This window comes from Opisthocomus hoazin, chromosome 3 (assembly GCF_030867145.1).
Source record: "Opisthocomus hoazin isolate bOpiHoa1 chromosome 3, bOpiHoa1.hap1, whole genome shotgun sequence".
Taxonomy (NCBI): domain Eukaryota; kingdom Metazoa; phylum Chordata; class Aves; order Opisthocomiformes; family Opisthocomidae; genus Opisthocomus; species Opisthocomus hoazin.
In genome coordinates, this window is record NC_134416.1 from 54,772,981 (window position 1) to 54,788,084 (window position 15,104).

The following is a 15,104-nucleotide window of genomic DNA, read 5'->3' on the forward strand; positions in this document are numbered from 1 at the left end:
GATTCAAAGCAGAATAGTGCCATCCCTGGTAACCTAGAGAAACAGTAGATAACTAGAGTCGTGAGTGGGCTGCGAGAAATTCTGTAGATTTTAAGGTCGTGCTCCACATGGTTAAAAAGGACAAATAATTCAGATATGCTTTTCTGTTTCTATTTCAGGTGGCAGACATTAGTGGGTGGACTTCTGCTTCATGTCTCCTGGAAGCTGGGCTGGGTGGAGATAAACTTGTGTTCAAGGTACCGTGGGGTTTTCAGTGTCTGCTAAATACTTGTTTTCTGTAGCTGGGTTACGACATAGTTAAGTTGTTTGTGGAAGTTACCAGCTTGCTAAAATATAAGTCGGGGTGTGTGTGTTTGTGAGTGTTCTGCTTCACAGGTGTAGGAGAGATCCTGTGTTTTGGTCTAATGAACGTGTTCAAGCACACACACTTCAACTGATTACTAATATAAAGTGGATTCAGTTTAACCTTGGTAATACAATTAAAAAAGCATAACCATTAGTGAAAACTGTAAGGATAACTCATCCAACCATCTGTCCACATCTCTTCCCTGGATTATTTTATAGTACTGTGAGAAAATGGTAATGTTAGTTAAGAGCATTGACATGTGCTTCCCCAAAACCTCAGTGCAATGAAGTCCACAAATGTGATCTGCCTTTTTCTCTATGAAATGTCTCCCGTAAATGGGAATCATTCACCCTTGCCCAACTCTAGCATTTATAACCGCACAGCAAGAGCAGCCAGTGCCAGCACAGGGTTGAGATAACAGTCAAACTCCAAATTAAAAAGTGCTTTATAGACAAAGATCATCTGCCTGAATGGAGTGTGACGGCAACTCAGGAGAGTCGTCCAGCATACTGTACTCTGCTCAGATCGATCCTTTCTGTGGTATGGAATGTGGCATATCTTTTTTATTTCACAAAATGTTATAATGTAGAAGATGGATGCCCACAGCAGTTTTTGAATCGCCATCTCTGGAGATACACAAAACTTTACTGGACAATGACCGGAGTAATGTGGCTTGACTCTGAAGCTGAGGATGACTGGACTGGAGGACTGCCAGAGTTCCCTTCTGATGTAACTTTTTTCAATGATTCTGTATTAGCAAGTGACAGCTGATCAGTTTTCTGTTTGGGATTCAAACAGTTGACTTGCAAAATTGAATCTTCTCATTTGGAATGAAATCTGGAGTATGTGTCAGAAGAACCAGGCTAAGTTCTGTTTTCATGTCCACGCAAGTGACTACATCACTGTTGAAACTTAAGTTGTAAATGGAAGCAGAATTTAACCTCCTGTCTCTTGTCTGCAGTGCAGATAAAATGATGATTTTGATGTAAAAGCTGTCAGTGATATAGGTAGAGGCAGGGCAGGATGAGGGTCCAAACCTTGCTTTAGTGGCAATTATTGATACATACTTTATTATCAGATGTATGCAGTTTATGCAGATTTTGTCTTCACAGTCTAAAGGACAAAGGAATACAGCCATCAGTAATGTCCTTTTTAATCCAACTTTTCATTGCTAGGTGATTTCTTTTGCTTTACATTGCGAAATTAAAGAAGTTGAATCTTTTTTTCCAGCTTGGAGAAGGCATTTTCATTTTATCAAAACTTGGAAGACATTGAAGAAAATACTGGACAAGAACCGTTTTTTCCAACCTTAATGATTCTATGATTCTGTCAGGCTGTGCAGAGAGGTGGTCGAGTCCCCATCCCCGGAGGTGTTCAGAAAACGTGTGGATGTGGCACTTGAGGACATGGTTTAGCAGGCACAGTGGTGTTGGGCTGATGGTTGGACTGGATGATCTTAGAGGTCTTTTCCAACCTTAATGATTCTATGGTTCTATGATTTTCTGCTGCTGAAAACAATGTTTTTATTGAAGAGAAGTTTTGGTGAAAAATTGTGTTTTGACGATGGAGACTTCAGGCCACTAGATGTCAGTGCACTATAGGAAAAGTGATTAAAATACCTCTTGAGACAGCTGTTCGTCAGTTTCGGTAATACAGAATGCCTGTTGTAGAACAGACCAAATGAAATGGTCAGAGTTAATTGACATGTTTTGGCTATAATTCAGCAAAATTCTTAAGCAGGAGCTGAAATCTGTCTTTCTTCAGAAGAATTAGGCACATGCTTTAGTGCTGTGCTGAACTGGACTTGTAGCATGTATCTCCTGTATTTAAAAAAAAAAAAAAAAAGACCAAAAGAACCTAAACAAACCCCCAAAACACAACCAAACAAAAAGCCTCCCCAACAAACAAACATAATGTCTCAAAGCTTCTGTCTGCCACTTCCTCTCAAGCTCCTTCCCCCTCTAAAGGTGAGGACATTTGCCCCCCTCTTACAGAATATTGGTCTCTGAATCTATCTGGTTGGGTTTTTTTTAAATTTTTGGTGTATGTGTAGGATACTTAAGAATACCATATCCAGTCCCCAGTTTTGTCCTGCTTCAGATAACAAGCTGCTATGTGTGGTATCTGCATAACGCTTCCAGCGCTGAGATCTGATGCCCAGCTTCTGCCTCACGCTTATGGGCACAGAAGCCCTACATGTTCTGGTTGGCATTTCTTGTAGTACTGAGTTTTCCCCACAGATAAGCAGCAGCTCGGAGCCTGGCTGAAACCAAAGCACCAACGTGTGGTTTAGGGGAACCTACCCATTGACTTTAGTGGGCTTTGGATCTAGCCCTACAGCCACAAACTCATCGGCTCTTCTATGTCACTGAGCTTTCCTGTTTTGTGTGTACATCACTGTATTGCCAACATAAGAAGCTACTAATTGGTTTGCATACAAGACAGATTGTTGGTGCTGACACGTTGCATCAAACATCCGTGCATTCTTTTTCAGTCCTGAAATTCCCACTTGGCAGCATAAAATTCTACCCTTACATCATGGAAAAAGCATCTGAAGTCCTTTTCCATTGCCCTTTGCAGTATTGCACTGGAGATGAAGATATGTTTGGGATTCCTGGAATTTAGCGGTGGGGAAAAAGCGGGAGTGATATTTCTATGTTTTAAATGAAAATGCGGTTTTCATCATGTATTCCTTTCATTTTCCCAGCCCTCCTTTCTTTTCTTCCCTCCCCCATTCTTCCATTTGTTGCAGTTGCAGTAGGGTGGGGGTATTTTTGCTGGTGTCTGTTGTGAACTCATTGGTAATTAGGTATGACAGACATCCTGGTCTTGGTGAAATTCCAGTTGAAGTCAATAACCTTAAAAGGAACAGTGTTTTGATAAAAAATGGTGACTACTGCAAAAAACAGAGCAAATATTTATGCCAGTGAATGGATCTAAAGGTTACTCCATTTTCATGACCCTGGGGTTTGATCAAGTATCTTAGAAAATTATGCATTAAAAAAAGAGGAAATGTGAGGTTTAGGTTTTTTCCCTTGGCTGTGTTTACAAATCTTTAGGCATGTTTTAACTTCATTCAGACTGTTCCGATTTCATCGTTTAGTGGTCTGTTTTTCTTGTATTCCATGAAGTGTGGTAGTGTAGCAGTACCTAGAATTATGTTTTAAATCTTACGTGCTAGTTGGAAGTGTAATCCAAATTAAGGACCTACAGGCAGCTTGGTTTCGTTTTGAGAACCAGCATTGTTGGCTAACTTTTTCTTGACTTTAGTTCAAAACTTGGGAGGAGTGAATGGGGGTAGCAGTGTCTTCAGTCCTGGGAAGCCTTTGGATCAGGCCTTTAGATCACTGCTACTCCTTTCCTCCCTTGCTCAAAATCTTTATTCTCATTGTTCTTCATTGTTCTCTCTGAAATTTGTCGCCTACCTGATCCCTTTTTCCCCTTAAATTCCAAGATCAAAAAAGGAAAAGTGCAAATTCTGAAACCACTTCTCAGAACTGAAGCCTGACCCTGTTGCAATAACCATGGCTAAAAAAAAAATAATAATAATCGTATCAATCTGGTGACTTCATTCCTCCATTAGTTCTCAAATTGCCTCTAGGAGTTTGGCTTGCTCAAAGGAGTATCATTACGAAATCTCAAGAGATAGGCTCCCACAGAGACAATCTATCTTTAGGAAGAATCTCTTTGTAAATCTGGCTGGGAAATGAATGTGTGGGTGGGCAAGTGTATTTGTACATAGTGAAAATGTGTGCTCTCTGTGCAAGTGCGCCATTTTATGCCTTCGTTTGACAGTTTTTCTTCTTTTTACAGCACGTCAAGGAAATTAGTTGAAATTTCTCTCCCTTTAAAGCCAATAAGAGTAATTGCTATGAGACAATTTTGGAGGGAGAGGAGCCGGGGAAGGAGTAAAAGGACGAAAATATATCTGCAGATAGTTCCTCTCTGGGATTAGCGGAAGTGATTCATGTCTGTCTCAGACTTCTTTAGTAAACAGGTGGAATACTGAACAGTCAGACAATGAATCTTAATATGCACACCTTTGAAATATAGGTACATGTATATGTATTATTATTTTTCTCCTTGCAAGCAACTGTTGCTGACTGTATGTAAACAGAATGTGGTGAAGTAATGCGATTTTAATTGTTTTCACAGGTCTGAAATCCTGTCATGGCTTCCTGCTTCAGTACTGTTTGTGGGCGTTATTTATGCTGGCTCTAGGGCACTGTCTAGATTGGTAAGAGACGGTCAGTTCTTCATTACCTCTGCTTTGTGAGCAAAGAACGTTCCCTTCATACGAGGTGTTTAATGCTGTTCGTGGGTTGGGGGGAAAGAAGGGAGGAGGGGTTTAAATAATATATGAACCATTAATGGTGCCAGAGCAGTGGTCCAATGCTGTGAAGTGTAGAGCAGTATCAGAAAGCACCTCTGTGACAGTCCAAAGCACTCAGCATCTCTCCAGAGTACCCAGTGTTTTGCAGAACAGATCCTCAGTGTTCTGAATTGTGCAAGTAGGGAAGAAGCTGAAGAAGTTACCAGCTGTAGCTTTGCAAAAGGGGGAATGGGACTGTGGGATCTGTGGGAAATCTGTCCAGGAAAAGGATGAAGACCATTTCAGTGAGAGGCTTTTGATGCTTTACAGGATTTGAAAAAGTAAATTGAAAGTTGGAAAGAGATTATAGGAAGGGTTAGATTAATCAGTTCTTTGGTCCATTTGAATTGCAGTAACCTCACAAATGTTTAGAGGATATAAAATCTGCTTTCATTAGAGTTGAATGCTTTTTACTTAAATGACATAGTCTTAAAAAAAAAAAAAAGGCGGTGACATGGATTTTTAAAAAATAGCAATGCTTTGCTGCTGTTACGCAGTCTGCAAGGCCAGATTCTCTACTAGTTCCCTTCTGCATTCTGTCAATGCATCTTAATGCAATTCCAGAGCCAACTCCCGCCTGCCAGCTCCTAAACCCCAGGAAGGATCAAATGGGAATTTTTGACAAGATTCTGCTTGTAGTGATCCCTTGAACATCCCAGTGGAGAGGTAGGGCAGAAAAGGACAGGCGGTCTCTGTCCCCACAAACAAGGCTGGGGGCCTCGTCTCGGACCCAAGTGACCTTTGGAAAGCACAGGCGTGTGCTCAGGAGCCCCATGCATCCGGATTAGCTCTGTCCCAGGGTGACTGCATTTAATTCCTCTTGGTTCCTTGTCAAAGCAAGTTCCTTTGGGTTTCTCTGGTGTAAACTGAGCAAAGATCCCTAAGGAGAGCCCTGTCTGGAAATGGCAATAAAGCCTCGGCAGCAGCATCTTTTCTGCCTGCCCACCTGAGAGGTGGAGGAGGTATGAATCACATCTTCTCTGCTATTTCTTCTTACTTCTGAGGCATCCTGTAAGTTACCTGGTTTTCCTCCTGTCCCTGCTCTGGTCATTCAAGAGTGAGATGCGCTGGAGTGGCAGAGGGGCTGTGAATGGTTGTGATTTGTGTCCCAAACCTTCCTTAAAGAACATCTCCTATTTCTGAATGGCTTTTTGTTGTACGTGAATGGGGATTTAGAGCCCTAGTTCTGTGGCCATTCTGGGAGGAAAGACAAAAGGACGAGTAGTCTTAGGCCATAGTTACTATGTAGTGCCTTGCACTGGGGCTAAATTCAGTTCTGCGTAGAAGCTTTACTTGCAATAACTTTGCGTACAACAATTTTATGACACAGTGAGAAGGAAAATGGACTTTCCCAAACTTGTACCTGAATTGGCTCACCTCATCAGTGTATTTGAATTAAATGGCTTTATTCCTAAAGCAGAAGTTACGTGCGATTTTTGATCAAAGCCAGGGAGACCCAATTTCAAACACTCCTGTATACTGACAGGGCTACAATCTTAAATCTGTGTTTGTGCCTCTCCCTGGAGGGGCTGGCAGTCTCCCCTGCCCAGGAGTTCAGGGCTGGAACTGGAGCAGGGCTGCTTAGCTCTGGACTGTGATGCAGGAACAAAAGTATGCAGAGCTGCGAGGGGAGGTTTGTACAGAATCCATTCACCTTGCCTGCCCAACCAGTAAACCTTTCTTTTCCTAAGCGTTAGGCCCACTCACGGATTTAAGAAAAATACACATCAAAGACAATAGACATATGGAGAAGGTTAACTGGGCTAGGCAAACTGGAGCCGTTGTTGGCTCCAAAACACGTTTAGAAGAGCCAAAAGCAGGAGGGAGGAGAGAAAAAGCCAATAAATTTGCTTTGCAAAAGGAAGAATGTAAATTCTGCTGTCAGCTTTCCTTGCGTGTGGTTATTTCTTGTATGTCTTATTATTGTGTCAGGCTCAGGATGCTTATGTGAGATACTTCTGTTTTTACATTCTCAGTTGTCCAGCAACAGGGTTGAGAATCGGTTTTCAGCATCGGTGAAGCTGGAGCTGACAAATTCATGTCAGTTGTGTTTGTGTGATTTTTCATTCCTTGCTAACTGAGAGGTGTTAGAAGTTATCTTGGTGTAACTGTTGTGTTTATGGATCCACTCAAGTTGTCATTATGACTTAAAATGTTTAATTAGCAATGCTTATCCAGCTTCATGGAAATGAAAAGAAAAATCCAGAAAATACAGATTTCTGAATACAGAGTCAGATTGCAGAGATACTTGCTGCTTATGTCACCTGATACTTAAAAGGCATGGACATCACTGAGAAATTAATTCATTCTCTACTTGCGTGGTTTAAATACTGTACACAAGTGAGGAAATACTGCTACCTAAAACTGCCTTAGTCTTAGGTTATCTTAATTGGAGCAGAGAATTGCTTCTGTTTCAAGTCTCTGAGAGACTGTGGTTCTGATTTGGAGGAAGTGTTATGAACCACTAATTCTGGTTGGGTTTGCCTGGGGCAATGGGTGTTTGATTCATTATTGTTATCATTGGGGTTTATTTATTAATGATTTCATGTCAGGATGGTGTCCAGATACCTCAGTGGGTATAATTGCAACATCACTTGTGTATGAACTCTTACGTTTCTACACGAATTTTGGGCAGCTCTTCCTAGCAGTAACTGAAAGCAAACACTTAAAATCATCTTGCTTGTAATTCTGTTGCTAGGAGTCACACTGCATTCTTGGTACGAGTAGACAGAGATGGGAAAACCGATGAGAACTGTTTACTGTGGAGGCTGTAGATACTTGAACAGAGAGGCAAAACCAGAGGCAGAAAACTGGAGCAAATCTCGCTGAGGTAGCTCCATACAAACCAACCGAGTACACAAAAGTGGGAGAAGTGGCAGGCAGGGTCTGCATTTAAAGATGCCTGTGCCATGTAATAGTGATTGGAATGGGTCTAAGTCCCCTTTAGGAGATGTGGCATGGGTTTACAGTTTACAATCCAAAACAAAACCCCAAACCACAGACATGTGGGACAGCTGTCCCTGAGAGAAGTGCCCCTTCCTGTATGTGTGACTGTTGTGGGTTGATTGAGGCATTTTTGTTCTCTCCCGATGGCAGCCAATCCCGGTGTTCCTCACTGTGCACAACGCGGCGGAAGTTATAACCTATGGGTTCCAGAAGTTTGTGCAGAAAGAGGTAATTGAGCTATTAATTGATACATTCAAGGTACCTCCTGTGATATAATTGCCCTATAACAAGACACCAAATTTCTTTTAATATGGGCATTAGTGCTATGTGCTTCTGTAGTGTTTCTGTGGTAGCTAGTCCTTAATGAGATGCAGAGTGAGCTTTGCTGTTTGTAAGTGTCTATATTGATGGGTTTTTCCCCTTTAGTTGATGAAACACTGCAAATGTGTATCGACAGTTTGATCTGCAGTTTTAAGACTGGCTTGGTCCTGCTTGTTTTTTCCTTTTGAAAATTAATACCGCCTCTCTCTCATGCCTCACACAAGAATCTCATCGTCTGAGCTGAGAGGGAGGACTGGGTCCTTTGATCTAACCAGTATAATATATCTAGTATTTGATGCATAGTATGATTATAGATGGATCACATCTCCACATGAAATGCAGGAAGAACAGTGCTAGTGCTTTTCTGAATTTGTTTTGAATACTTGAGAATCTGTCCCAAGACCTGTTAAAGTCAGGGGAGTAATTCCTCCTCCCTTTAGTACGAGCTGGGTTTGTTTCTCACAAACTGCATTGGGGATCCTTCTTTTTAGACTGTGAAATGCTTTTCTAATTGACACAAGAGCTGCTGTGTGAGGTGACACTGGGAAATCACTCAGCTCAAAGTAATTTCTGCAGTGGCCCCTGGCTTGCTGTGGTAGGGATCTTCCTCCATTCATTACCTCTGTTGTGTACATGGCAAATAAATCAGTGGCCCGTGTTTGCTACTGCTGACAAACTGAAGAGGTCACTGAGGTTACGCCTAAGGGATGTAGCAGCGTGTACCATGGCATGTCCCTGTGGCATTGTCCTCCGATCAGTGTGCCTGTCAAAATGTTTCATATTTTCCTTCTAGCTCACATGTTTATGTCTCCTTTCTTGGACAACGAGCACTACGGACAAGGATAATGCAAACACGGGTCTTGTTGGGAAGCTTCTGGAGAACAATTTGGACCAAAGGATTGGGAAACTCTCATGAGTTCAGACCAAGACTAATTTGGCTGGGGTAGTTCCTAATTAATTAAGCATACTCAGTATTTGAGTGCGTACAATACATAGTTTTGGTGTAGTTCAAGTTAAGTTTGAGGACCAGATACAAAGTTCATGCCTGGTTTTAGGTTTACCTGCTGGTAAGTAATCTGAAAATATAAATCAGTTTGAAGTAGGCTAATCTGTAGTCCTGGTTCTTTGTTTTCAAATGAAGTTCTTTAAGCAGTGCTCAAATGTAATAGGCTGTTGAATGTTGCTCACTGGATTTTTATGTGTTTGGTGCAATAAGATCAGCTGTAATCACTGCTGTTTTTGGAAGGAGAAAGCACTATTTCACCATTTTTATTTTTAAATTTTGATTTTTTTAATCATACTTTCTTTTTTTACAGCAGACCTCTCATCTGAAAGTCTGTAGGTAAGCTTTTAAAACTGCTCAGATTCAGACTTGTTTCAGCTCCAGCTTCTGTATTTGCTTCAGATAATGGCACACCAAAACAATGAAGAATGTAAGGCACATTCCCATGGGCGGTGAACCTAAATTGCAACATAGGAGTAATTAAATGTTTTTTGAATTAATTTTCTTTTTTTTTTTTTAACAATTCCTTAAATAGATACATTTTTTCCTCCTCATAAAAATTAAAAAAGCCAGAAAGCCAGTCTTCCTGAATAATAAAGCAGTGCTTTTAAGTATGTTTTTGGAAAGGAGATAGAAATCAGGTTTGAAGTTCCAGTGGGTAACCTTAAACAGTAAGAGAAAGATAATTAACGTGATTGAAAATGGCTAAAAATGCCTTTCCTAAGAATGAAAAGGTCAGTGATACCCAGTTCTGCTAGAATCATTCATACTAAGCTACACAACCTACCAGCCCTTGTTGGTCCTGGTTGTTTAGGCTTCAAAAAAGAGATGGAAAGGGACAGAAGTTGGCCAGTTATGTATTCAGAGTTTCATTCTTCCCTCTGCTTCCCCTTGAAGAATGCGTATTTGTTGTCCTCCATGTTCTGTAATCTTTTAGCTGTACTTACGTAGTGTTGGGCTATTATTTCGTGTACTTAGAGGCACCATCTTCCTAACTTCTCCCTGCTGTTTCCGTTATCTGACTGGCTGTGGCCTTGTCTTGAGCACTGGATTATTGTCAAGGATACCGGTTTTTTTATTGTCTTTATTCTATCTTTTTCTGTGTCCCTAGGGAGCAGGAAAATAAGCTGCAAAAGCAAATGTTCGTTATTATTAACAGTGACAGCCCACCAAAATTCCATATCAGTGTATCCAGTGTAGCCTGTAGAAATACTGACTCAGCCACAGGTTAAGAATTTATTTAGTCCAAGTCAGTGGACTAAGGGAGGACTTGTGCTGTCCTTAAGCTGTTTCTAGCATAAAACTCATAAACTCAGTCCCCCTTTGCTCTCTGTTCTGGAGTTACAGCGTAACTTCGAATGGAGTCACCTCTGCTGGAGCTGTTGTAATAGGCAATTCACTGTAATGAAAGAACTTTTTGGTAGCCATTCACAGCCAAAAATTGGTTGATTTTGGCTTTCTGAAGCAGCCTAGGGAAGCCAGGTGGCAAGTGAGGAATAATATTCCCTATGAAAAATCTTGTTTTCATCACTGCTGAAATGTTTTGTGCCGCTTCGCTTCTCGTACAACTTTACTGTGTAGGAGTTATAAGAATGCACGATGTAAAACTTAACTTTGGTGGCAGAAATTACTTATTAAATATGGAATAAAAATTAAACAAACGAAATGTCAGTGTAAAATTGCCTATGCTTTGCTGAGAGTACAAATCCGGGCTACGAGCTTTTGGTCCTGTTTCTTTTTCTCTTCTCCACAGTGTACTGTTCCTCCTCGTAGCAGCAGTGTGCCTTCCTTTATGTGACACACAGGTGAGCTCTGCTTTGCAAAGCAGCTGTAGTTAGACCTTGATGTTTGACATCTTGTTAGCATATGAGGGATGCAGCTTTTACTTGTAAGCTAGGGTGGGATTCCTGCGAGGAAATTGTAAATGTTGCCTGTTGCTGTATTGTAGTCTTGCTGGGTTTAACGTGTTTGCACCATGGTAAAACCTCACAGCAGTGAGGACATACAGCTTCAGTGAAGGTGGTGGCTGGGAAACCGTGATTTAACTTCTTATAGGGCTTAGAACAAATCACTTAGGTTTGAATTAATTACACATACTTTCAGGAGGTTCCTAATTTAGCTTTGTGATCACACTACACGCTTTCTGTAGCTACTAAAGAGAGAAAGGAGGTACCTCCAGAGAGTGGTCAGTCCAGCAAAGATCTGGTCCTTGGAGGTGCTTTTCTCTTTTGGAGACTTAGAAAGGCTGCTTCCTTGTTTTGGATACTTTAGTTAGTATCTGAAGTCAGGTGGGATGAATCTGGGAACTTGTCTGGATGCAGCTGATCAAATGCAGCCATCAGAAGTATTGCATCTGCACTAACTCCCTTCATAGCCCATGGGGCAGAGCAGGAACTTCTGGTGTATCATTCATCGCCCCTGAAAGCAGACGTCTAAAATATGCCAGGAGACAAGGCAAAAACCTTAGTGATATTCCTCTGGTCCTCTTGCCCCTCCATGACTGTCAATACAAGATTAAACAGAATGGGGTCCATATTCTCAGGTGGTTTAAAATAGTGTATGTGTCTGAAAGAAATAGAGCTATCCGTGCCAAGACTATTTCAGAGCCTGAGTTTAGTTGTCTTCTCTTCCTTTGTAGCATAGCTCCCACTAGCTGTACTTGCTTTGTGACACTACCTGCAAGGAAATAGCAATATGTATGTTTACATGAATGTGCTTTGATTTATGTAGATGTTCTTTATTGCAGTTTGATCCAAACGGTTATTTGTGGGCTCTCATTCACTTGATCTGTGTCGGTAAGTCATTTTCTTTTGGAAAAAGAATTAGGAAGAGTAAATGTGTTGGAGAAAACAGCTTTACTGTGAAGTTAGTGTTATTTAAGGTTCCTGATGTAAGAAACGTAGAAAGAATGAAGAAGCTTAGTAAATATAAGAAAGTGAATTGCTTTTATAGCGTTCACGTTGAAAACAACAACAGAATAAACTAGATATTGCAGTCAGTTAACAGTGGATGAGAAAATGCGCATACAATTTTAGTCAGCACTAAGCTTTTCTAGGAGTTTTTGATGGTCACCTGCTGAGACACTGCTTTCTGAGGGGAGAAGAAACATGAGAAAACCCAAGCAATAACTTGTAGTTGGAGCTTTGTTGCACACACTGATTTTATTTAAAAACTGACAGAAATATTCTAAAATATCATGGAATATGCTCCCAGCACAAGGATGTTGAAATATTGGCAGTTTTTATGCAATCATATGCATTTTTAAAAAATTTTAACAATGAGTTGCGTAACCTGTCAGATTTTCTTATGTCTTTTTCAGACTAAACATTGATTTGGATAAATCCTAGTTCTTCCATGAAAAACTAGAAACAGTGAGACCCAGAAAATCTGAAGAAAACAAGAGTAATAATTTTTAACGAGGAGATTTTTGTCTTTTGGAGCATTAGGCTGGATAATAAGGGACTTGTATTTGGTTCTTAGCTGTCCTGTAGACTTATTGAGTGACTCATTCATATGTTAAGTCTTGTCTGCAAATTAGGGATGATTCCTTCTTTATTTTGTCTATTCATACTGTAAAATTCTCAGGGCAGAGGTTATGTGGTTATGTATATTTGTGTCTAGGGAGGTCTAGAGATCCCATTCTAAAATGTTGTTAACACACAAAGATGAAATAGTATAACTTTTTATTATTTAGGAAATATTATATGTTAAACATTTGCTCATTTGGAGAAAAAAAAAGCTAAGGATTTTTCACTTCAAATACTTGTTTGCTGTAAGGAATGATGTTATTGCTTTCTGAAAGCCAAGAGGTCTTATTTGCAAAGCACTGCTAGGCCATGGAGATGGAAAGCTGCTTAGAGAGTCTTCAGGAGGCCTCTTCTGTGTGCTTGAAACGTGTAGGAAGTGCCAGCATAATATTTATGCTCAAAATGTAGCTTCTTTCCATTTCTCTTGTTTTTGGGAGAAAGTTGTCGATATGACAGTTGGGATTTTTTTGTGTGATTAGATTTCTTGTCAACTAACACAGAATAAAGATGCTACAAGAAAGGACAAACGGACAAACTAACTTATCGCACAGTTAATCAAGACAGACCATTAAAGAAAGGATGCATTCTACCCTTCAGCTTGTCCAACGGAGGCAGAACTGAGGACATCTATTATATAGTGTCCTACTGGATTTGCTTTTTGTATTCTGGTTTTCTTTGTGAATCAAAAAACCCCAAAGCCTTGAAGAAAGGGTCTGGAACAATACAGTTTCAGGCTCTATTTTTTCTTCCTTGAGTGCTTAAAGCTTTTCCCAGAGTAGAAATGGGAGCTAACCAAGAGGTGGGTAGGTCAAGAATGTAAAGCACCTAGAGACACTCAAGCTGAGAGAACTCTAAACAGGAGAGACAGCTCAGAGCCAACAGCTATGGGGGTCTACGTAGATGAACACATCACAGAAGTTACCCAAAAAGTGGGGTGGGCTGAAGAATCCATTCTGTGACATTTTTCTGAATGTACTTACACGCACATGTACACACACCTTAGTAGTTGTCATGAGCTTTGAGTTGTCTTTTCTTCAGGAGGACTAGCAGAAACAGATAGCATACAGTACTCTGAGATGATAACACTTTGAAAACCATTAATCTGAAGCAGTAGGTTCATTTTACTCGTGGTTTAGGCATCCTTTGTACCATGTTGCTAAACTGTAATTCAGAAGAGTTTCATGTCTGCCGGTACCATGGCCAAACAAGCTGTAGTTTGTCCAAATGATTACATGTTACGGCAATTACACATGTCGTTTCAATTACAGGGGCTTACAAAGCATTTCACAAGTTACGGAAACCTAGCTCTTTAAGGTAATGTGTTTTCATGTTCTTTTAAAAAGAAAGAGATTGCTATCAAAGAGGGTTAGAGACACATCTGTGTAGCAGTCAGGTAAACTGTAGGGATCTCTGCTTTATCAGTGTGAGCTGGGCCACTTGGTTAATCATTAATGACTTCTCTTGCAAGGGGAGCCTGACTTACTGTTGATAACAACAGCATGTGGTTATTGATACTTATACTGGGAACTTGAACACTGAATTAGTTTTAAACAGTGTGTTGTCAAAGGGTGATGACTCCGTCCTGGAAAACGAACCCCTAATTACTGGCGGAGGTATTAAGAGGAAATGTTAGTTTGTGTTAGCCTTGACAGCTGCGTGGTTTGAATCTGTCAGTATCTCCCTTTGCGACACAGTCTCAAAAGTGTTTAGCACCTGGTGGCTTGCGGCGGGACTGGAATGGCTGAGTACCTTAAAAACCTTGACACCTTGCACTAATCCCGTGTGCTTGTTAGAACTTCAGCCAGACAACAGTTGTTTTGAAATCAGGTGGCATTACATGTTCACAGTGTCTATAGTCTGCAGTCGTCTGTATGGATGGAGATGGATATGTTGCCACTGCATGTTGTGTAGATGTACATAATACGTGTGTGTATAGAATATGGATAAGCTTATTTATTTCAAAACCATTTTCTGTCTCCGTTTAAAGAGTCTAAATTTTAGTCAGTCTCACTTTATTTTCACTTTAAATGAGACTTCCACTGACATAACAACAGAAATAACGTGCAAATGATGTGTAAATTAATATGCTGATTAATATATTGATATTATTATAATATTAATAGATTATTGTTATAATGTATATAATGTAATGTTAGTATTACCTAATTATAACATTGTGTCATATATAATATTATGTAATACTACAATGTTATAATACTATTTAATATACTGATTGCTTATACCAGATGAACTTCATTAGTAAAAGAACACCTTTTTTTCTTTCCCTCTTCTCCCAGTGATCTGGACCAACAGTACATCAACTATGTATTCAGGTAAAATGAATAAGCCTTTGATACACCATAGCTGGTTTTATGTGGTATATGTTTTCATTTTCAACCGTGGGTAGTTTAGGAAACTCATAGCTACCACTACTTAAATGTATTTATTTAGCAGGACATTCATTGAAAGAACAGTGCTAAGCTGAATGACTTAGCAGCTACATTTTTTTGGCTCTGGTTATGGGTAGACATGCCAATATACACCTAGGGAGGTAACGAGGTGTTAATTACAAATTTTTTAATCAACATG

The 15,104-nt window shown here is 40.2% G+C and overlaps 1 protein-coding gene across 6 annotated transcripts in view; it reads left to right on the plus strand.

Annotated features, from left to right (window-relative positions):
- Positions 1–15,104, plus strand: part of SLC35D4 (solute carrier family 35 member D4) — a 56,517-nt gene that overhangs the window by 4,195 nt on the left and 37,218 nt on the right. For 5 of the 6 annotated variants that reach the window (XR_012763449.1, XM_075416322.1, XM_075416324.1 and 2 more), the window contains 8 exons: positions 159–236; positions 4,502–4,583; positions 7,815–7,892; positions 9,302–9,327; positions 10,742–10,793; positions 11,735–11,783; positions 13,784–13,829; positions 14,813–14,848. Coding sequence is in view for 5 of the 6 variants with exons in the window: in XM_075416322.1 (XP_075272437.1) it covers positions 159–236; positions 4,502–4,583; positions 7,815–7,892; positions 9,302–9,327; positions 10,742–10,793; positions 11,735–11,783; positions 13,784–13,829; positions 14,813–14,848 (447 nt within the window). In the remaining variant the exon portion in view is untranslated. The remainder of the gene's footprint in view (positions 1–158; positions 237–4,501; positions 4,584–7,814; positions 7,893–9,301; positions 9,328–10,741; positions 10,794–11,734; positions 11,784–13,783; positions 13,830–14,812; positions 14,849–15,104) is intronic. The other variant, XM_075416323.1, reaches the window with a different exon arrangement.